This window comes from Pezoporus occidentalis, unplaced genomic scaffold (genome assembly GCF_034315485.1).
Source record: "Pezoporus occidentalis ecotype Australia unplaced genomic scaffold, CSIRO_AGI_Poc_V1 ctg357, whole genome shotgun sequence".
In the NCBI taxonomy this organism is placed as follows: Eukaryota; Metazoa; Chordata; class Aves; order Psittaciformes; family Psittacidae; genus Pezoporus; species Pezoporus occidentalis.
The window spans coordinates 214,168-235,102 of NW_026915560.1; the positions used below are offsets into that span (position 1 = coordinate 214,168).

The 20,935-nt window shown below is 66.8% G+C and overlaps 3 protein-coding genes across 7 annotated transcripts; 1 reads left to right on the top strand and 2 right to left on the bottom strand.

Moving 5' to 3' along the window:
* The first annotated feature begins 44 nt into the window (after positions 1-44).
* FMNL3 (formin like 3) lies at positions 45-11,959 on the top strand. Of its 5 annotated transcripts, none has more exons than XM_062630618.1 (27): positions 45-457; positions 2,366-2,449; positions 2,545-2,625; positions 2,710-2,786; positions 3,704-3,787; positions 4,102-4,251; positions 5,326-5,434; positions 5,523-5,599; positions 5,698-5,791; positions 5,936-6,010; positions 6,086-6,196; positions 6,276-6,422; positions 6,512-6,613; positions 6,683-6,929; positions 7,083-7,151; positions 7,258-7,382; positions 7,454-7,656; positions 8,594-8,828; positions 8,909-8,977; positions 9,059-9,139; positions 9,226-9,355; positions 9,435-9,595; positions 9,981-10,082; positions 10,173-10,262; positions 10,345-10,456; positions 10,545-10,642; positions 11,609-11,959. In XM_062630618.1, the coding sequence occupies exons 1-26, from the start codon at positions 308-310 to the stop codon at positions 10,634-10,636; spliced, it is 3,057 nt and encodes a 1,018-aa protein (XP_062486602.1). In that variant the 5' UTR covers positions 45-307; the 3' UTR covers positions 10,637-10,642; positions 11,609-11,959. The 5 variants fall into 5 exon arrangements, with proteins under 5 accessions (XP_062486602.1, XP_062486601.1, XP_062486603.1 ...); XM_062630617.1 differs by having other exon boundaries at positions 2,713-2,786; positions 6,273-6,422; positions 11,609-11,958; XM_062630615.1 differs by having other exon boundaries at positions 220-457; positions 6,273-6,422; positions 11,609-11,955.
* Positions 11,960-13,094: 1,135 nt separating this feature from the next.
* On the bottom strand, positions 13,095-15,390 carry ATG101 (autophagy related 101). The gene is made up of 3 exons (XM_062630644.1): positions 15,191-15,390; positions 14,778-15,066; positions 13,095-13,880 (listed from the first exon to the last, which is right to left on the bottom strand). Exons 1-3 carry the CDS (start codon positions 15,268-15,270, stop codon positions 13,476-13,478), a joined length of 774 nt encoding a protein of 257 aa, XP_062486628.1. The 5' UTR covers positions 15,271-15,390; the 3' UTR covers positions 13,095-13,475.
* Positions 15,391-16,857: 1,467 nt separating this feature from the next.
* On the bottom strand, positions 16,858-20,129 carry NR4A1 (nuclear receptor subfamily 4 group A member 1). The gene is made up of 7 exons (XM_062630630.1): positions 19,849-20,129; positions 18,646-19,445; positions 18,268-18,397; positions 18,018-18,169; positions 17,730-17,932; positions 17,478-17,656; positions 16,858-17,395 (listed from the first exon to the last, which is right to left on the bottom strand). The coding sequence occupies exons 1-7, from the start codon at positions 19,886-19,888 to the stop codon at positions 17,139-17,141; spliced, it is 1,761 nt and encodes a 586-aa protein (XP_062486614.1). The 5' UTR covers positions 19,889-20,129; the 3' UTR covers positions 16,858-17,138.
* Between the last annotated feature and the right edge of the window lie 806 nt (positions 20,130-20,935).

Here is a 20,935-nt window from a genome sequence, read left to right on the forward strand (position 1 = left end):
ATTGGCGGCCGGCCGCGCCCGAGAGACGCAATTGGTCACACACCGCCTCCCCCGCACAGAAGCGCGACGCTCATTGGTCGGCGTAGCCGTCGCCGAGCCAATCGTAACCTCCTCACTGGCTGCCGTTCCTCTTGAGCGCCCCCCGGTGGAGCCGCCGTTACCCGCCCGTCCTTGCGCGCCCCCTGGCGGCGCCGCCGCGCTCCGGGCCGGGGCGGGGCCGGGCGGGGCGGGGCGGGGCCGGGAGGCGGCGGCGGCCGGACGCGACGGGCAGAGCCTCCCCCGCCGCCCCCCGGTGCCTGGGCCGGGGATGGGGAACGTGGAGAGCGCGGACGGGGAGGCGCTGTCCCGGGGACCGGGAGCGGCGGCGGCGGCCCAGGGGGGGCCCGGGCTGCTGGCCCCGGGCAAGATGCCGATGCCGGAGCCCTGCGAGCTGGAGGAGCGCTTCGCCCTGGTGCTGGTGAGACCCCGATCCCCGCCGCGGCCCCGGGCGCCTGCTGCGCCCCTCAAGTTCCCGGTTCTCCCCGCCCCGTTCCCCGTTGCGCTTCCCCCGCGCTCCGTTCCCGGGGGCTCCTCCTCCAGGTCCCGCCGCGCTCTCCCGGTCCGCCCTTACCCGCGGCCCCTCCCGGTGCGCCCGCCGGGGCCGAACCCTCCCGCGCAGCGCTCCCCTCCCGGCGTCCGGCTGCGGGCAGGCACCGGCGCCAAGAGGAACCGGGGGCGGGCGGACAGCGCCGGTGCCGCGGGCGTGGGCAGCGGCTGCGGGGCGGGGGGAGCCCGGCCCGGGACATCCCCGGGGGGTGACGCCGCTCCCGGTGCCAGCGGGGGGGGGCCCTCGGGACCCGGAGTTTGTTGCCGGGAAGGTCTCGTCGAGGTGGCGGACGGGGCTGGATGCGGATCCCAGCGCGCTCCCGGGGCCGCTGTCCCGGCCGGGGCGGTGGCTACCGCGCTGCGGTCACCGGCCAAGACTGCGGTGCCCCCCGGTACCGGGGGCGTCTCTGCGGTGACCCCGGCAGCGCCGCTGTCACGGGGGGCACCGCGTCCCCGATGGCCGGTTCGCAGGGATGGGATGCGGCGGCAGGGCCACCAGGACCGGGTGACACCGGGGGCTCCCGGTGGTGGCGGAAGCCACGGCCGGGCAGGAAATACCGAGCGTGGTCCCGCGGGGCTCTGGGAGCAGGAACCGGGGGGTACCGGTGGCTCACCGGCACCACCGTGCCAGGGGGACCCATTGCCCGTCCCCACGTCCCACGCGGGGCGGATGCGGGAGCCGGTCCCGGTGGGGCCGGTGGCGGGGGGGGGGCGCATCCTGCCGGGCGAGGCCGATGGCGGGGGGGGGAATCTGACATACTGGGGGGTGGCACTGGGAGACTCCGGCTCTGTTTCCCCCCCGGTCCCGGTTGCTTCTCACGGGCTGGGGCTTCAGCGCCGGTGGCCGGGGACGATCCAGCCCCGGTGTCCCGGGATGGTCTCCCGGGGGGCGGAGGCTCATTCAACCGAGGGGGGGTCCCCGGTGCGGGGGGGCGGTGGCGGAGGAAGTACCCGGCCGGGAGCGGCCTCGCTCCCACCACAAAGGCAGGAAGCGAGCGGCGGGAATGCCGGTGAGGGCGGCTGCTCTTCAAAGCCGCCCCCGGTGCCCCCGGCGGGGGCCCCCCTGTTCGTCCCCTCCGCCAGCCCCGGGGTGTCCCCGGGGGCCCCGTTTTACCGGTGCCCGCCGTGTGGCAATAGCGGGGCCCTCTGGGGACGGGGGCAGCGCTCCCGTGGGGGGGGTCCCCGTCGTGGCGGTGCCGCTGCCACCCCCCTGGCGCTGTCCCCTGCCCGGGGGTGCCCGGCCTCGCCCAGGCGTTGTCCCGGTTTCCTGCTGCTCGCGAGGCCAGGAGGGGGACCAAGGAGGGATAATTTTAGCTGCCACGGAGCTGGTGGAGCAAAGGCATCTCCCGGCTGCGGCGGTGACCGGATCCCGGTAACGGCACCTCCCGCCTCCGGGGTGGCATCGCCGGGACAGCGCCATCCCGCACCCCCGTTTGCCACCTTGCTGGTTCAGGAGACTCCTCGTGTCCCGGTCCCGGTCCCGGCCATGGAGATGCCCGGTGCCTTGGGCACCGCGGTCAGGGACCAGAGGCTGCGGTTCTGCGGCAAGGAAGTGGGAGCAGACAGGAAGGATGCGCGAGATTTGGTGCAGCCGGTGGCTGGCGCCTGGCCCTGGTGGCACTGCTGTCACCGTGTCACACTGCTGCCTGTGCCACTCCATCCCTGTGCCACACCATGGCCCCTGTGCCACACCGCTGTCCCTATGTGCTTCCCCGTGCCAGGGTCCCTGGCTGTGTCCTCCGGGGGTGGCAGTGTCACCATGTCCCCCCTTTTGCCCCAGAGCTCCATGAACCTGCCCCCAGATAAAGCCCGGCTCCTGCGGCAGTATGACAACGAGAAGAAGTGGGACCTCATCTGCGACCAGGTTGGGGGCTATGGGGGGCCATGGCTGGTCCATGGGGGACTATGGGGGGCTCTGCTGCCGTTCTGGTGCCACCAACACCCCTGTGTCCTCTCCAGGAGCGGTTCCAGGTCAAGAGCCCCCCCCATGCTTACATCCAAAAGCTGCGGAGCTTCCTGGAGCCGGGCGTCACGAGGAAGGTGAGGGATGGAGGGGGGGTCCTGGGGGCCTCAGGAGGCTGCAGGAGCCGGGGGGCGGCCGGCTCAGCCTTGCTCTGCCCCCAGAAGTTCAGGAGGAGGGTGCAGGAGTCCACCAAGGTCCTGCGTGAGCTGGAGATCAGCCTGAGGACAAACCACATCGGGTGAGTCCGGGCTCCCGGGGGGGGAGGGGGCTGCGTGGTCCCGGCCCGGCCTCGCCGCAGCTGCAGGGGAAGCCGGAGGCGCTGCAGGAACTGCTCCGGTTCCTGCCCCGGCCGTGCCGCGGCACCCTAGCTGCCGCTGCAGGTCGCGGGAGCGGATGTTGCGGGCGGGTGCAGCCGGTGCCGCCCCCCGTGGGAGCTGCTCCAGGCACCGGGAAGGGGGGGGGTTGACCCCGGCAGGGTCCGGGGAAGGGTCTGGGGGGTCTCCGTTACCGGGGGTGCGCGGGGCCGCTCGTGCACGGGCGGGGGCTGAGCCCCGCCACCGGCCCCAGCGCGGCCGCGACTTTCGGCTCTTCCCCAACCGCGGCCCGAAAATAGCAGCAGCCGGAGACAGGAAACGAGCTGGGGCGAGGGGCTGGCGCCGGCAGGAAAGGGGCGGCCCCCGGGAGCCCCCCCCCCAGCTCCCGCCGCTGCCTGACTCACGGGCTGCAGGCAGGGAACAGGCAGGGCGCAGGCAGGCGTGGGGTCCCCTGAGGCTGTGCATTCACACCCAGCACCCCTGGGTGTAGGCTCTCCCTGTGCGCACGGACCCGCTCCCCATGTGCCCATCCCGTGCATCCCAACAGCCTTCCGGGGTGTTGAGCACCCCAAGCCCCCCATCCCATCGCGGGGTGCTCTCCCCCAGCACCCAGGTCAGCTTCCCGCGGGCCCGAGCCCTCCCTGCCCTGCAGGCAACAGATAAAGCTGCGCCGGGGCTGGCGCCGCCGATAGCTGAGGGGGCTGCAACGGCCGCTGAGCCCTGGGACACCCCCTCAGCCCCCCCTTGTGCTGGGTTCCCTATGGTGGTGATGGGGGGGATCACAGTGGGAGTGGGGGTGTCCCCGGCTCCAGCGGGCTCTGATGGGTGCTCGGTGCTATAGGTGGGTGCGTGAGTTCCTCAATGATGAGAACAAGGGGCTGGATGTGCTGGTGAACTACCTGTCCTTTGCCCAGTGCGCCGTCATGTGAGTGGGGTGCTGGGGTGGGGCCTGGGATGCTGGGCGGGGGGGGGGGGGGCACGGCAATTCCCTCCTATCAGCCTCTGATCAGCACCATGGGGTCTGGAGGGACACGAGATGCTCGTCCTCATGCTGCCCACCCAGTCTTGTGGTCCTGGGGCCCTCCTTGATCCTCTCCGTGCTCTGCTGCTGCCACCCGCTTCAGCGCTTGCTGCGGTGGCTGCTGCTGCTCCACGCTGAAGCCGTGTGCTCCATCCCTGTGTGCTCCATCCCCGTGTGCCCCCTTCCCCGTGTGCTCCCGTCCATTCCCCGTGTGCCAGGTTGGATTTTGAGGGGCTGGAAGGTGAGGACGGCGCGCTGGAGAAGCTGCGCGCCTGGAGCAGGTCCATCGAGGATCTGCAGCCCCCCAGCGCTCTGCCCGCGCCCTTCGGCAGCAGCATCGCCCGCTCCGCTCGCCAGAGTGCCCTACGGTACGTACCCACCGCGGCCGGTGGGTCCCGCCAGTGCCACACTCTGCCATGGTGTGTGCCCTGTGCCATGCACCATCCTCCACTGGTGTGTGTGCCTTGTGCCATGCATCATTCTGCACTGGTGTGTGCCTTGTGCCATGCATCATCCTGCACTGGTGTGCGCCTTGTGCCATGCATCATTCTGCATTGGTGTGTGCCTTGTGCCATGCATCATTCTGCACTGGTGTATGCCCTGTGCCATGCATCATCCTCCACTGGTGTGTGCCCTGTGCGATGCACCATCCTTCACTGGTGTGTGCCTTGCACCATGCATCATCCTGCCATGGTGTGTGCCCTGTGCCATGCATCATCCTGCACTGGTGTGTGCCTTGTGCCATGCACCATCCTGCACTGGTGCATGCTCTGTGCCATGCACCATCCTGCCTTGCACCATGCATCATCCTGCCATGGTGTGTGCCCTGTGCCATACACCACCATCCTGCACTGGTGCATGCTCTGTGCCATGCACCATCCTGCACTGGTGCATGCTCTGTGCCATGCACCATCCTGCCTTGCACCATGCATCATCCTGCCATGGTGTGTGCCCTGTGCCATACACCACCATCCTGCACTGGTGTATGCCCTGTGCCATGCATCATCCTGCCATGGTGTGTGCCCTGTGCCACACACCACCACCCTGCCCTGTGCCACACGTTGCCCACGGTGCACCCTGTACCTTGCCTGTGCCGTGCCCGGTGCCACCCGTGCCACATCCCGCGCTGCCCCACGTGTGCTGCTGCTGTCCCCATCCCTGTGCCGCTGCCTCCGCTCGCCCCAGCTCTGGCTCTGCCCCGGGGTAACTCGCCCCGTCTCTGCTTCCAGGCCCGGGTCCCCCTGTCCCCTCTGGCTCTGCTCTCTCTCTCTCTCTGCCGGTAAGTACCGGCTGCTGGCGCCATCCTCCGGCCCCCTCGCCCTCCGGTTGCTTCTCTCTGCCTCTCCCCCTCCCGAAGCCGCGCTGTCCCTGCCATGGTCCCACGGGTCCGGTGCATCCCCGCTGGCAGGGTCCCGCTCACCGGCGCCCCGTGTCCCCCCTAGCTACGGGACGCTGCCGAGCCGTAGGGCACTGAAGAATTCACGCCTGGTGAGCCAGAAGGACGACGTCCACCTCTGCATCATGTGCCTCCGGGCCATCATGAACTACCAGGTACCAGGGCAGGGGACACGCGCACCCCTGGTGCCACCATTGCCACTGCGCCGGTGCCGCTAATGTCGTCCCTGCTCCGTCCCCACAGTACGGCTTCAACCTGGTCATGTCCCATCCCCATGCTGTTAATGAGATCGCTCTGAGCCTCAATAACAAGAACCCGAGGTAAGGGGGGGTCTGGCAATGGGGGAGTCCCTGGTGCAGTGTGATGTTGATAGCGTGGTGGTGATGATGGTGATGGTGATGGTGTGGCTCTGCCCCAGGATGAAGGCGCTGGTGCTGGAGCTGTTGGCAGCTGTCTGCTTGGTGAGGGGTGGCCACGAGATCATCTTGGCTGCCTTCGACAACTTCAAGGAGGTACCAACAGTGGGACCAGGCTGGGATGGGGGCACTGGGAGCAGCAGGATCAGGCTGGGACTGAGGACCAGGATCCAGGGGATGGGGGTCCGTGGCTGGGGTGGGGGGAGCTCCACGTTCACCCCATATCTGCTGCCTGCTCAGGTCTGCAAGGAGAAGCACCGCTTCGAGCGGCTGATGGACTACTTCCGCAATGAGGACAGCAGCATCGACTTCATGGTGGGACACTGGTCTGTGGGATGGGATGGGATTTTGGGGGGGGGGGGGCTCCAGTGACACCAGCCCTGCCTGCAGGTCGCCTGCATGCAGTTCATCAACATCGTGGTGCACTCTGTGGAGGACATGAACTTCCGCGTCCATCTCCAGTATGAGTTCACCAAGCTGGGGCTGGAGGAGTTCCTGCAGGTATGGGGGGACAAGGGGGCCGGAGGGGGATCCCTGGTGGACCCCCCCATCCCTGATGCTGCCCCAATGCCCGCAGAAGTCGAGGCACACGGAGAGTGAGAAGCTGCAGGTACAGATCCAAGCGTACCTGGACAACGTCTTTGACGTGGGGGGGCTGCTGGAGGATGCCGAGACCAAGAACGTGGCACTGGAGAAGGTGGAGGAGCTGGAGGAGCATCTCTCCCATGTACGTGAGCACAGGGACACGGGTCCTGGCTCTGCTGACACTGGAGGGGTGGGTCCCGGCGCTGGTGTCACATCCGTGCCCCCCCCCAGCTAACGGAGAAGCTGCTGGACCTGGAGAACGAGAACATGATGCGGGTGGCGGAGCTGGAGAAGCAGCTGCTGCAGCGGGAGAAAGAGCTGGAGGTGGTCAAGGTGAGGTGGGGGGGAGGGTCCGTGGGGTGGCCCGGCCGCCCCCCCGGTGCTGACCCCCTCCCCGCGCAGGAAACCTACGAGCACACGAGCCACCAAGTGCGCACCCTGCGGCGCCTCATCCAGGAGAAGGACGAAGCGTTCCGGCGGCGCTACGGCTCCGAGCCGCCCCCGGCGCCGGGCACCGAGGCCCTGCCCCAGCCCCAGCCCGAGCCCCCGGGGGACACCCCGAGGGTCTCCGTCCTGCCCCCCGCCGAGCCCGCGCCTCCCCCGCCGCCGCCTGCTCCCCCCCTGCCGCCCCCCGCCCCCCCGCTGCCCGGTGAGTCCATGGGGAGAGCCCGAACCGGGCAGCCGGGGTTGCAGCATCCCCGCGATGGGGAGGGAGCCTCCAAACAGGGGTGTCCCTGGTGCCGGGTGACTCCTGAGGATGGGGGTACCCGAAACAAGGCCTCACCCTCCCCTCTCTTCACAGGCAAGTGCCCCCCAGCTCCGCCACTGCCCGGGGCTTCACCCTCCATCGCCCTCACTGTGGGGCTCTCGGGTATGTGGGGACCATGGGAGCAATGGGGTCTCAGGGTGCCGGGGTTGCAATGGCCAAGGAAGGGGGGGCACAAGGGGGGGCTGAGCAGGCTCCTGCCCTGCTGCAGCCATCCGCATCAAGAAGCCCATCAAAACCAAGTTCCGGCTGCCGGTCTTCAACTGGACGGCGCTGAAGCCCAACCAGATCAGCGGGACCGTGTTCAGCGAGCTGGATGATGAGCGGGTGCTGGAGGTGAGCCGAGACCGCCCCCTGAGCAGTGCCACCACCGCTGCCCCCTCTGAGCCCCCTCCTCGCCCCACCAGGACCTGGACCTGGAGCGCTTCGAGGAGCTGTTCAAGACCAAGGCGCAGGGGCCAGCACTCGACCTGGTGTGTGCCAAGAGCAAGGGAGCGCAGAAGGCGGCGAGCAAAGTGACGCTGCTGGAGGCCAACCGCGCCAAGAACCTGGCCATCACCCTGCGCAAAGCTGGCCGCAGCGCTGAGGAGATCTGCAGGGCCATCCACACGTGCGTGGGGGGGAAGTGGGGGCAAGGGGGCATGGTTGGGGGACAGGGGGATGGTTGGGATGCAGGGGGGATGGTTGGGATGCAGTGGGGATGGTTTGGGTGTAATGGGGATGGTTGGGGTGCAGTGGGGATGGTTGGGGTGCAGGGGGGATGGTTTGGGTGTAATGGGGATGGTTAGGGTGCAGGGGGATGATTGGGGTGCAGTGAAGATGGTTGGGATGTAGGGGGATGGTTGGGGTGCAGTGGAGATGGTTGGGATGCAGGGGGATGGTTGGGATGCAGGGGGGATGGTTGAGATACAGTGGGAATGGTTTGGGTGCAATGGGGATGGTTGGGGTGCAGGGGGATGGTTGCAGGGGGGATGGTTGCAGGGGGATGGTTTGGTTGGGATGCAGGGGGATGGTTGGGATGCAGTGGGGATGGTTGGGGTGCAGTGGGGATGGTTGGGGTGCAGGGGGGATGGTTGGGATGCAGTGGGGATGGTTTGGGTGCAATGGGGATGGTTGGGGTGCAGTGGGGATGGTTGGGGTGCAGGGGGGATGGTTTGGGTGCAATGGGGATGGTTGGGATGCAGGGGGATGGTTGGGATGCAGTGGGGATGGTTGGGGTGCAGGGGGATGGTTTGGGTGCAATGGGGATGGTTGGGGTGCAGGGGGATGGTTGGGATGCAGGGGAATTGTTGGGGTGCAGGGGGGATGGTTTGGGTGCAATGGGGATGGTTGGGATGCAGTGGGGATGGTTGGGATGCAGTGGGGATGGTTGGGGTGCAGGGGGATGGTTGGGATGCAGTGGGGATGGTTGGGGTGCAGGGGGGATGGTTGGGGTGCAGGGGGATGGTTGGGGTGCAGTGGCTTCGGTTGGGGTGCAATGGCTCTGGTTGGGGTGCAGTGGCTCTGGTCGGGGTGCAATGGCTCCGGTCGGGGTGTACTGGGCGCAGGTTTGACCTGGCGACGCTGCCGGTGGACTTTGTGGAGTGCCTGATGCGGTTCCTGCCCACGGAGGCGGAGGCGAAGGCGCTGCGGCAGTACGAGCGCGAGCGGAAGCCGCTGGAGGAGCTGGCGGACGAGGACCGCTTCATGCTGCACTTCAGCAAGGTGGAGCGGCTGCCGCAGCGCATGGCCATCATGGCCTTCCTCGGCAACTTTGCTGACAACCTCCAGATGCTCACACCGGTACGAGCCAGGGACGGGGGCTTTGCGCCCACGGGTGCACCCAAAGGGACCCTGCTGACCCCGGTCCCATCCCCCTGCAGCAGCTCAATGCCATCATCGCGGCCTCAGCCTCTGTTAAGTCGTCCCAGAAGCTCAAGCACATGTTGGAGGTGGGTTGGATCCTGCCCTCCATCCTCGCTGTCCCATGTCCTGCTCCTTGCTGACCCCCTTTTCCTGCTGGATCCCTGCAGATCATCCTGGCACTGGGCAACTACATGAACAGCAGCAAGCGCGGCGCTGTCTACGGCTTCAAGCTGCAGAGCCTGGACCTGGTGGGCAGCGCTGGGATTCCCCCATCCTGGAGCGGGCAGCCCGGGGATCCCCAGCTCTGAGCCCCCCATCCCGAATCCTCCGGCAGCTCCTGGACACCAAATCAACGGACAGGAAGATGACGCTGCTGCACTTCATCGCGCTGACGGTGCGGGAGAAGTACCCGGAGCTGGCGACCTTCTGGCAGGAGCTGCACTTCGTGGAGAAGGCGGCTGCAGGTACCCCCCGTACCGCACCTCAACCCCCCCCCCGAGCACCCCCTCTGCGTGCCCTGAGCCTGGCCCCACGTCCCCGCAGTGTCCCTGGAGAACGTGCTGCTGGACGTGAAGGAGCTGGGCCGGGGCATGGAGCTGCTGCGGCGCGAGTGCGGGCTGCACGAGCACAGCGTCCTGCGCGGCTTCCTGGCCAGCAGCGAGGGCAAACTGGAGCGGCTGCAGCGGGACGCGCGCACGGCCGAGGTGAGGCCTCCTGCACCCCTTCAACACCCCTTGTGCGACTCTTGTGCTCCCCTTGTGCGCCCCTTGTGCTCCCCTTGTGCGCCCCTTGTGCTCCCCTTGTGCTCCCTTTGTGCTCCCCTTGTGTGCCCCTTGTGCTCCCCTTGTGCGCCCCTCGTGCTCCCCTTGTGCTCCCCTTGTGTGCCCCTTGTGCTCCCCTTGTGCTCCCCTTTGTGCTCCCCTTGTGTGCCCCTTGTGCTCCCTTTGTGCTCCCCTTGTGCGCCCCTTGTGCTCCCCTTGTGTGCCCCTTGTGCTCCCCTTTGTGCTCCCCTCATGCTCCCCTTGTGCACCCCTCGGGGTCCCCTTGTGCGCCCCTCGTATGCCAGCGCTGTCCCTGTCCCCGCTCCAGGACGCCTACAACACCGTGGTGCGGTACTTCGGCGAGAGCCCCAAGACCACCCCCCCGTCCGTCTTCTTCCCAGTCTTTGTCCGCTTCATCCGCTCCTATAAGGTGAGGCTGGGCCGGGAGGTGACCCTGGGGGGGGTGTGGGGGTGTGCACAGGGAAGGGGCCGTCTCCATCACCCCCCCTCGCTCCGGCAGGATGCGGAGCTGGAGAACGAGACGCGGAAGAAGCAGGAGGAGGTGATGCGGGAGAAGCTGCTGGCGCAGGAGGCCAAGAAGCAGGAGAAGGTGAGCGCGGGGGGGGACACACAAATGGGACCGCCCCCATTCCGTGCACCCCCCAACCTGTGCCCCCCCCCCCCCCTCCCAGCGCAACAAGTGGCAGCAGCAGGAGCTGATCGCGGAGCTGCGGCGGCGCCAGGCCAAGGACCATCGCCCGGTCTACGAGGGCAAAGACGGCACCATCGAGGACATCATCACCGGTACGGCCCCCGCCGCCCCCAGCCCGGCCCCCCGCGGCCCCGCCGCGCCCCGGGAGGCTGACGTGTCCCTGTGCCCCCCACCCCCCAGCGCTGAAGAGCGTCCCCTTCACCGCCCGCACGGCCAAGCGCGGGTCCCGCTTCTTCTGCGACCCCGCGCACCACGACGAGTCCAACTGTTAGCGTCAGGTACCGCGGCGCGCCAAGACCCCCCGTACCGCGGAGCCCCCCCGGTACCACAGAGCTTCCCCGGTACCGCCGGGCCCCCCCAGTACCGCCGAGCCCCCCCGGTACCGCCGAGCCCCCCCGGTACCGCTGGGCCCCCCCGGTACTGCTGGGCCCCCCCGGTACTGCTGAGCCCCCCCGGTACCGCCGAGCCCCCCCGGTACCGCCGAGCCCCCCCGGTACCGCGGAGCCCCCCCGGTACCGCCGAGCCCCCCCGGTACCGCCGAGCCCCCCCGGTACCACGGAGCCCCCCCGGTACCGCAGAGCTTCCCCGGTACCGCCGGGCCCCCCCGGTACCGCTGAGCCCCCCCGGTACCGCCGAGCCCCCCCGGTACCGCCAAGCCACCCGGCCCTGCATGCCCCCTCCTGCACGCCCCCTCCCCGCATGCCGTCACCCCAGGGTGCCCCTCAGGTCCTGGTACAGGATCCCAGTGCAAGGCTGGATCCCAGCACCAGATCCCAGTGCAATGTGGAGGTTCTGGCATAAGACCCTGGTGCTGGATCCTGGTGCAAGGGGGGATTTGCTGCATGGGGGCTCTGATGCAGATCAGGGTCCTGGTGCAATACTGCATCCCAGTGCTACACTGGATCCCAGGACAGGATCCCGGTGCTACATGGGATTCTGGTGCAGGATCCTGGTGCTATACTGGATCCCAGTGCAGGATCCTGGTGCTATACTGGATCCCAGTGCAGGTTCCCAGTGCTATACTGGATCCTGGAGCTATACTGGATCCCAGTGCTATACTGGATCCTGGTGCAATACTGGATGCCAGCACAGGATCCCGATGCTATATGGGATCCTGGTGCAGGATCTTGGTGCTATACTGGATCCCAGTGGTATATGGGATCCCAGCGCTATACTGGATCCTGGTCCTACACTGGATCCCAGCCAGGTGCCTCAGCCCCTGACACGGCCCCTTCCCCTCTCAGCCCGCAGGTGGATCCGGCTGTAGCTGTGGCAGGGCCTGGACCCCAGCACCGGATGGGGGGGCACTACCTGGACACCCCCTCCCGCCTGCATTGGGGCCCAGCTGACCCCTGGGGGTGCCCCCACCCCATTGGGGTTCTCCCCCACAGCTCCCCATGGGGACCACGGGGCACCCACCCCCGCGCTCGTCACTTTGACCACAGATGTGAACACTAATTGCCAAAGAAAAGGGACCAAAGCCAGGCTGGGGGGGGGGAGTGGCAGGACGGTGCCCCCCCCCCCCCGCCCCAGACCCCCCCCAATCCAATCCCCCCCCCCCCCCCGTGACTTTTTGTACATGTGAAATATATGGAGACTTTTACATGGCTGCTGCCTGCTTTGGGGGGGTACAGTGGGGGTTTGGGAAGCATCCCCGCGCTGGGAATCCCATATCCTGGGGAGAGGGGGCACATACATGTAGGGATGAGATCCTTAAATAGTGGGGTGCTATTAACTATAGGGGATTGAAGGGAGGGAGAAGCCCCCCCCTTCACCCATCTCACTTCAGGTGGTCCCAGTGCACCCAGTGACAGCAGCTGGGGGGAACTGGGAACAGTTTAGGGCTGGGGGGGCTTTGGGAACAAAGGGAAAAGGGGATGGAAGGACAGGATATGGCCTGAGCATCACTGGGGCCAAAGGATGCAGCTCCAGCATCTCCACCATTTGGATACAAGGGGCTGGAAGGGCAGGTGCAACCCCAGATCTGCCCCCCCAGCACAGTGGGGCAGAAGCAGCCCCCAGGGCAGGGCCCAGCCCAAGGATTAACCCTGACAACAGGGAATAAAAGTTTCCCTTAATCCCCCCAGAGGATTACCAGCACCGCCGCGCCCAGGACCCTTCTAATCCATGAGCACAAGTCCCCGGCGCCATCCTGCTTCATCTGTGCTGCTGCGGGTGAAGCTGCTGTGGTCCCTCCGTCCATCCCTGCATCCCTGTGTCCATCCATGGGGCTCCGAGGGGTCCCTGGGTCCATCCATGGGGTCAGACGGGTCCCTCCGTGCCCTCGGGAACCCCCTCATGGGAGGGGCGCCGCTCGCCCTGGGCCAGGGGGGCCACCAGGGGCTCGGCTCTCAGCAGCAGGTTACAGCCGAGGAAGAGGAGAGCCAAGGCGATGGTGGCACCGAGCACCAGGACAAGGGCGATCTGGGCAGCCTGAGCCACCCCCCAGGCGCCGGTCTGGGCCAATGTGGAGTTCAGCATCTCCTCCTCCTGGGAGCAGAGTGGTGGCAGTGACAGACGGGGAGGGTTTAAGTGATGTCAGGGACCGTCTTCATCACCCGCGGGCCCCTCCCCGCAGAGCCCAGCACCAGAGGGAAGGAAGCGGCTTCTTTGACCCTCCCTTGGTGATGTAGGAACTGTCCCATCCCTTGGGTGCACCCAGGGGGTCTCCTCTCCCTGGGGATGGGGGGGAGCAGGGGGATCCCATTGACTGCCAGGACAGGAGCAGACTCCATAGGAAAGGAGAAACTCTTTATTGTTGCCCCCGTGTGGGCAGCAGCTCATCCCTGGAGGTGCCACCACAGGGGACAGGCAGGGACAGCACTGGCTGTGCTGCACAGGGAGGGCTGGAGGGCAGGCACAGGCAGGGCTGGCCGGGGTTTGGATGCCATCCCAGCTCCCACTGCGTACCCAGCAGCTCTCAGCCACTCTGGGAGCTGCGGAGCCGGTTCTCCAAGCCGGGCAAGTGGCCCATCGTGCAAAACAAACAAGCAGCAACCCCCAATTAAGGCCCAGGCCAAGTCCAGCTCCTGGCAGAGGCTTTCTGGAGGTGAAGAGGAGGGATCTGAGGTCCCAAAGAGCTGGGGGCAGGCGAACCTGTCTTGGTGGCACCTATAGGGCCAGAGTGTCCTTGATGAGGCGGCGCATGGTGGTGGTGACCGAGGTGCCCAGCGTGTCCGTGATCTGATAGGAGATCTTGTAGAGGTAGGGCTGCACGTCCTTCAGGCTGGTGTCAAAGACGTTGTCCACCTCTGACTGTGTGGGCATCTTGGGCAGGTACTCGTGGCGGTTCATCACCTCCACGATGTTGATGATCTTCTCGCAGAGCTTCTCGCCCACCTTCTCGCGGCAGATCTGCCGCTCCTGCTCGTTGGCCAGGTTCACCACGTTCACCTTGATGGTCCACAGCTCCCAGGGGATGCACTCGTCCGAGAAGGGCCAACGTGACTTCTTCTTCTGGTAGAACTCCAGGGAAATCTGCCCCATCCCATCGCTGCCCGAGCTGCGCAGCGCATCCTACAGGGACAGCACATGGCCCCGCTTAGGGGGGAACAAAAAAGTCCCTTCCCATTGCAGACCCAGCCTCAAGCTCCTGCTTTGTCCCTATGGGACCCCCTTTACCTGAGCTCCTGCTTTACCCCCATGGACCCCCTTTACCTGAGCTCCTGCTTTGTCCCTATGGGACCCCCTTTACCTGAGCTCCTGCTTTGTCCCTATGGGACCCCCTTTACCTGAGCTCCTGCTTTACCCCCATGGACCCCCTTTACCTGAGCTCCTGCTTTGTCCCTATGGGACCCCCTTTACCTGAGCTCCTGCTTTGTCCCCATGGGACCCCCTTTACCTGAGCTCCTGCTTTACCCCCATGGGACCCCTTCACCTGAGCTCCTGCTTTACCCCCATGGGACCCCCTTTACCTGAGCTCCTGCTTTACCACCATGGGACAACCTTTACCTGAGCTCCTGCTTTACCCCCATGGGACCCCTTCACCTGAGCTCCTGCTTTACCCCCATGGGACCCCCTTTACCTGAGCTCCTGCTTTACCACCATGGGACAACCTTTACCTGGGACATGGGACCTTTACCTGAGCTCCTGCTTTGTCCCTATTGGACCCCCTTTACCTGAGCTCCTGCTTTACCCCCATGGGACCCCCTTTACCTGAGCTCCTGCTTTACCCCCATGGGACCCCCTTTACCTGAGCTCCTGCTTTACCCCCATGGGACCCCCTTTACCTGAGCTCCTGCTTTACCCCCATGGGACCCCCTTTACCTGAGCTCCTGCTTTACCCCCATGGGACCCCCTTTACCTGAGCTCCTGCTTTACCCCCATGGGACCCCCTTTACCTGAGCTCCTGCTTTACCCCCATGGGACCCCCTTTACCTGAGCTCCTGCTTTGTCCCCGCGGGCCCCCCTTACCTTGAACTCCCCCACCGCCTTGCGCAGGGCCCGGTCCAGCTCCTCGGAGGAGACCCGGACGTAGGCGAAGTCGATGAAGTCGCAGTCCACGTCCTGCGTGCCCACGGTGCCGATGGAGTAGGTGCCCTCCTTCTTGTAGTGGAACTTGCCGGTGCTGCGGTGCAGCAGGACCGTGTGCAGCACGGCCAGCATCGCCTCCTCCACCTGCCGGGCCTCCACCGACACCTCCAGCACCTCGGCGCGGCAGTTCATGGCGGGCCCGGCGCGGGGGGAGGCGCAGCACCGGGTCCTGCGGGCCAGCAGAGCCTCGTTGTGCCCCGTGCCCACCCCCGGGCCTCCCCGCCCCGCTCGGACCCGGCTCCCCCCGCTCCCCGCGGCCTCGCCCTTGCTCCCGGCCCCGGCCCCGCACTCACCGCCCGGGCCCGACCATCCGACCGCAGGGAGGACGGAAGTGGGGCAGCCCATCTGCGATGGGGGGAGCAGAACACGCCATCGACCAAGGTGCCAGCGCACCCCGCAGTAGAAGCCGTGTTTCCTCGCTCTACGCCTCTCGTTATTAACACTGTGCTTCTCGGTGGCGCGCCCCGGCTCGGTGCGGCCCCGGCGGCGGAATCGCTGTCCCCGTGCCGTGGCTCCCCCCCTCCGCTGCCTCTCGCTTGGTTCGTTCCGGACACATGCGCCACAGAGCTGGGCCCACCGCCGTGCAGAGCGGCGCACGTCCTCACAGCGCCCCCTGCTGGAGGAGGGACTGCAGCGGGGCTGGGGCCCCCCGTGACCCCCGGTGACCCCCCCCGGGTGGGGACAGGGAGGGGCCACAGGGGACGAGGAGAGGACACAGGGACACGGGACATGGGGACAGCAATGTGAGGACATGGGGAAAGCGGGGACAGACGGACATGGGACCCTAGGGACAGGGGGACACTGGGACACAAGGGAAGGGGGGCATGGGGGCACCAGAGACAGGGGAACAGAGGAATATGTGGACACGGGGCACAGGGGATACTGGAGACAGGGACATGGGGACACAGGGACAGGGAGGATGGATGGACATGGGGGAACAGGGACAGGAGGACACAGGCACAGGACACGTTGGCATCAGGCCACCTCTGCCCCTGTGGGGACACGTGTGCTGGTGTGCACAGAGGGAGGGCTGTGGCCATGGCGTGTCACCGGGCACACGTGTGGCACATGTGTCAATGCCATGCAGCCCTGGGGCAGCCGGTGGGGTCTGTGCCAGCCCCGGGGCTATTTTTACCGGGCCCCACTGGCACCATTGTCCCCATCCCTCCTGCAGCAGCTACTGCCAAGGGTTTGGGGACAGGGATGAGGACAAGGTGGGCACCGTGTGGGACACTGCAGCGAGGGGACAGGGCCCCACCGCCCTGCTCTGAGCCAGCCCGTGCCCTTGCGATGCACAGTGGGACTGGCACGGCAGGACACAGACATTCCTGCCCCATGGCATGGCCATTCCTGCCCCACAGCATGACATAGCTATTGCAGCCCAGCACCAAGCCATAACCCCCCCTTTCCCCCCATCCTCGCTGAATGAGGCCATCCTACCCCCCAAAACACCACCCCCCCGCCATGGCCCTGCTGTGCGTCAGTGCTGTCCCCATGGCCAGGGTGGGTGGCAGGGGGGACAGAGGGACCCTTGTTATGTGCTGCCGCAGGCCCCCCCGGTCCAGCCCTTCAATGTGGCCCTTGTTCAGCACCGGCCCTTGGTGTCCCCATTGACATTGGCTCCAGGGCCAGGCTGTCCCCGGATGGATGAACGGGACAAGCTGGGGGGGAACATACACACGGCACCAGCTTGGTCCACCCCCCCAATGAACCAGGACCGCCGCTCCCCCTGCCGCGGCTGGTGCTGGCACTGGCCACATCCCAAGGGACAAGGGGGACATGGTCACGCTTCCTGGTTATTTTAGGGATCATAAATCAGGCGAGCGACAGGTGCCAGGGGGAGAGTGACGGCTCAAGGGCAGTGGCGTGGGCAACGTGCGGCTCCGGGCCCCCCCGTCCCCAACCCGCCCCCCCCCCCCAGCTGATACAGGCAGGGAGGATGCACGAGGGAAACGGGCGCTTTTGGCAGCTTTCGTACAAGTTTATATACAGAAAATGGCCCAATGAGGCAAAAAATAAAGGAAAAATATATAAAGGGGTTGGGAGGGAGTTTGAGGGGATCCCCCCCCCGCGCCCTCCCGCTCTGTACAGGATCCGTCCGCTCGCTATTTACAAAGGGGGTGTTTTTACAGGGGAGATGGGGAGCACCGCGCCGGCGATGCCCCCCCGGGGGAAAGGCACTGGGGCAGCGCCATGAAGGCACATGTGGGAGCCGGGTTATCCCTGAGGGATGGGAGGGCTTCAGAAGGGCAGCGTGTCCATGAAGATCTTGTCGACGATGGGCGGTGGTGGCACCAGGTCCGCCAGCTTCAGGTAGAAGATGCGCTGCAGCCCCTGCGTGCAGAGGCTGCGCAGCTCCGGCAGCTTGCCCAGCAGCTTGGAGAGGCAGCCAGGGCGGGCGGGCTCCGGCCCCGCCGCCGCTACGTGCTCCTTCAGGCAGCCCACGATGCGGTTCTGCAGGTCCTCCACACGCTTGGGCTCCTTCAGTCCGTGGCGGTCTGGGAGGGGGGACAAGCAGAGACGTGAGGCCATGGGGATTGGTGGGGATGGGGACAGCGCGGGGACAGGGCTGGGTCCCACCTGTGATGATGACGAGGGCAGCGAGGCAGGAGAAGGAGGGGACATCGACGCTCATGCGGTGCAGGCTCTGGGAGAACTCGAGGATGGCGTCGATCCACTCGCCGAAGCCCCGCACGCACTGCAGGCGGTGCAGTACCACCCCGTTGCAGAAGATGAGTTTCCCTTCCTCTGGCTTGGAGCTGTGGGGACAACCGTGTGTCACCCCACTGAGCATACCCCCCGGGCTCCCCACGCCGTGCCCCCGAGCCCCACCGGTATGCCAGGCGCAGGATGAAGAGCTCGAGGAAGGCAGATTCCAGCAGCAGGTCCTGGTCCTCCTTGGGCAGCTCAGTGAAGCCCTGGATCTTCTCAGCCCACTTGCGGATGACGTCCATGGAGCCGGTGAGCAGGTCATAGAACTGCTGCACGTCCACCGAGTCCTCCTTCTCGAACTGGCATGGCACCGACTCCTGGAACTGCCACGGGAACTGGGTCAGGAACTGGGTCAGGATCTGGCCCCGAAGCAGCCCCGGCCGTGGCACAGGATGACATCAGCCTTACCTTGGAGTAGTCAAGCTTGGTGGCGCTGGGGATGGAGTCGATGTGTGCCCGCACCAGGGAGGTGATGAGGCTCATGGGGGACGTATCAGGTGGCTGCTTGGGCTTGGAGGGCAGCCGGCCCCGTCGCCCCTTCAGGCTGTCGGTCCGGACCACTGCAGCAAGGGACAAGCAATGAGCGAGTCTGTCCTCAGCGCAGGCTGGGGAGCAGGAACCCCCCTCTCCCCCCAACCCCAGGATGGGTTCCCGGTACCTTCTTTGACCATTCCGACTGCCAGGCACTTCTGGAAGCGGCAGAACTGGCAGCGGTTCCTCCGCCGCTTGTCCACGGGACAGTCCTTGTTGGCCAGGCAGATGTACTTGGCGTTCTTCTGCACCGTGCGCTGCGGGAGGGGAAGGAGCAGCCCCAGCTCAGCCTGGGGCGCTGAAGCCACCGAACAAAAGCCCTTCTGTCCTCCCCTGCCTCCCGCCCCAGCCCAGCATCCGGCTCCACATCCATGGGGAGGGCTCCGGGGGCCGCGCTCCCTGCCCTGCCCCTCCCCGGGGTGCCCTGTAGCATCCTCCTCCGGCTGCTGCAAAGCACTGTGGGAGTATCCTGGCAGCGGGTTGGGACTGGGGGGTGGCCCTTTACCTTGAAGAAGCCCTTGCAGCCCTCGCAGGTCCGCACGCCGTAGTGCTGGCACGAAGCGTTGTCACCGCACACGGCGCAGCGGCCGTCGCCAGCACCGGGGCTCCGTGTCTTGGTGGGGGCCAGCGCTGGCCCCTCCAGCAGCGGCGAGGTGGGGGCCAGGGGCATCCCGGGGAAGCCCCCGGGGGAGCCCTGGCCCGGGGTGAAGGCGTCTGTGTCCAGCAGCCGCGGGTCCAGGCAGGACGAGGGGCCCGGTTGCCCCTTTAGCGTGCCGGGAGACCCCCCGGGGCTGGGCGCTGGGGGGCTGAAGGTGAAGAAGGGGGACTGGGACCCCCCGCCCTTGGCCGGCTCAGCCCAGGGCTGCGCACCCTCGTAGTTCGGCAGGGGCGAGAACGCCCCGAAGGAGCCCTCCCAGCCCGGAGCCTGGGGCTGTTGGAAGCCCGGCGTGGCGGGCGAGGGGACGGAGCAGGGGCTGCCGTAACAGTCCGAGCCGCTGGAGGAGAGGGTCTCATCCTGCTGCCCGCCGAAGGCGCTGGGGTAGCAGCCGTAAACCTGGAAGTCCTCCAGTTTGAAGGCGGCGGTGGCCTGGCTGCCGGCAGGCAGCTGGTAGAGGAAGGCATCGAACTCGCCGGCGTAGCCCTCCATGAAGGTGCTGAAGCTGGGCAGGGCTGGGGCGGCCGCGAGGTCGGCTCCGGCCACTTCCATAGGGAATCGGCCGCCGTCGGGGCTGAGCAGCTCTGCCGGGCAGCGCTCGCAGGGGCCGGTGCCCGCTGTGCCGTACTGCGCCTGGATGCAGGGCATCTCTGCGGGGAGAGCAGGGCGTCAGCGCAGACCCCACCGCCGCCGCTCGCCACCCGGAGGATGGAGACGGGGCGAGAACCAACGGGGGCTTCCCCGGGGTCCCCCCGTGCCGGATCCGGACCCCCCGAGCCTCTGGTGCCCGGTGGCAGCCGCCACTGTCCCCACAAAAGGTCACGCTGCAGCCAATGGGCGCAAAGGACATTCCCCAAAACGCTGGCTTAGCAAAGCCACCGAAAGGGAAGGAGCAAGGAATGTGGCCGGCGGATTCCCGAGTCCCGGGGCTGGCCCGGGGAAGACGGGGCTGAACCAGGGCTTGAGGGTCCCACTCCCTCCATGACCCATTTCGGGACCTGTCGGGAAAGCAAAGCAGCCGAAGCCACCGACTGCGGGGGATGCAGAGCCCACCCCAGTGTCCCCCAGCGCCGCGGCACAGATCCGGCCCCATGCGGGACACAAGAGGAGTCCCGGTGCAGCTGAAAGCCGAGGCAGGAGTGACCCGGTGGCAAGATGATAATGTAATTCATCTCGCAGACCTTTAAAGGTCACAGCGTGCCCGGCCCCCGGCAGCCCCGGCCCCACTGCCAGCTCAGTCACCGGCTTCCCCCAGCCAAGCCCGGGCAGCTTTCCCCAGCTCCGGGAAAGCCGATCCCTGCCCCAGGAGCCAGGGTTAAAAATACCCAGGCTGGTTCCAGCCCTGGCACCTGGTTTGGGACCATCCACCAGGGATCGTGGCTGTGATGTGCTCCTTCGATTCTCCTCTCCGTCCCTCCGAGAGCAGGGGGAGGGCAAGAAAGGGGGGGAAGTGAGTGAACGAATTACCTGACTGGGTTTAAACCACGACAGGTGGGTTCAGAAGGGATGGTGACTCCCCCCAACTGCCTCCTGTCCCTGCACACAGCCGGAGGACATTGGTGCTTCCTTACTCAAACACTTTCCCCCTCGCTGGTGGCATTTGGGGTCCCCCTGCCATGAACCCCCCCCAGGGCACAGATCCCCCCCACAGCCCCTGCGCTGCCCATGGCCTGGGCAATAACTGCAGGTTCCTGATCCAGGAGTGCAGGCATCTGCCCGTGCCTGGGCACGATGGGTGCTGCCTGCACGGGCTGGTGGCAGCCCCTGGCACGGGGCCCTGTGCTGCAGGCGGGTGACAGCAGCCGGCAGCAGGTAACACTGCCCACGTCCTGCCTGCACCCCCTGCCTGGCACACTGCCTGCACCCATTGCCTGCCACCTGCCTGCACCACCTGTCTGCACCCTCTGCCTGCATTCATTGCCTGCACCCCCTGCTTGCACCCATTGACTGCCCTACTGCTTGCACGCCCTGCTTGCACTACCTGCACCTCCTGCCCACACCATGATGCCCCCGGTGGCTGCCCCCATGGTGCTGCCCGCTCTGGCTCTGTGCCAGCTCTGCTCGGTGGGGTGTCCCTGGCGGGGTGTCCCGTGCTGGATAGGGAGAAACGGCTCCCGGTTCCGCACAGCTCTTCCGGGAG

Bases quoted from the DNA above. Each gene is read 5' to 3' on its own strand.
- FMNL3 (XM_062630616.1), top strand. From the start codon at position 308: ATGGGGAACGTGGAGAGCGCGGACGGGGAGGCGCTGTCCCGGGGACCG. The intron at 458-2,365 runs GTGAGACCCCGA...CTTTTGCCCCAG, and splicing joins AGCGCTTCGCCCTGGTGCTG to AGCTCCATGAACCTGCCCCC. The intron at 4,252-5,325 runs GTACGTACCCAC...TGTCCCCCCTAG, and splicing joins GCTCGCCAGAGTGCCCTACG to CTACGGGACGCTGCCGAGCC.
- NR4A1 (XM_062630630.1), bottom strand. From the start codon at position 19,888: ATGGGGCCGGATCTGTGCCGCGGCGCTGGGGGACACTGGG. The intron at 18,398-18,645 runs GTAAAGGGCCAC...CCCCTCCCGCAG, and splicing joins GCTGCAAGGGCTTCTTCAAG to CGCACGGTGCAGAAGAACGC. The intron at 18,170-18,267 runs GTACCGGGAACC...CCCTTGCTGCAG, and splicing joins AGTCGGAATGGTCAAAGAAG to TGGTCCGGACCGACAGCCTG.
- ATG101 (XM_062630644.1), bottom strand. From the start codon at position 15,270: ATGGCGTGTTCTGCTCCCCCCATCGCAGATGGGCTGCCCCACTTCCGT. The intron at 15,067-15,190 runs GTGAGTGCGGGG...GCTGGCCCGCAG, and splicing joins CGGATGGTCGGGCCCGGGCG to GACCCGGTGCTGCGCCTCCC. The intron at 13,881-14,777 runs GTAAGGGGGGCC...CTGTCCCTGTAG, and splicing joins AGGCGGTGGGGGAGTTCAAG to GATGCGCTGCGCAGCTCGGG.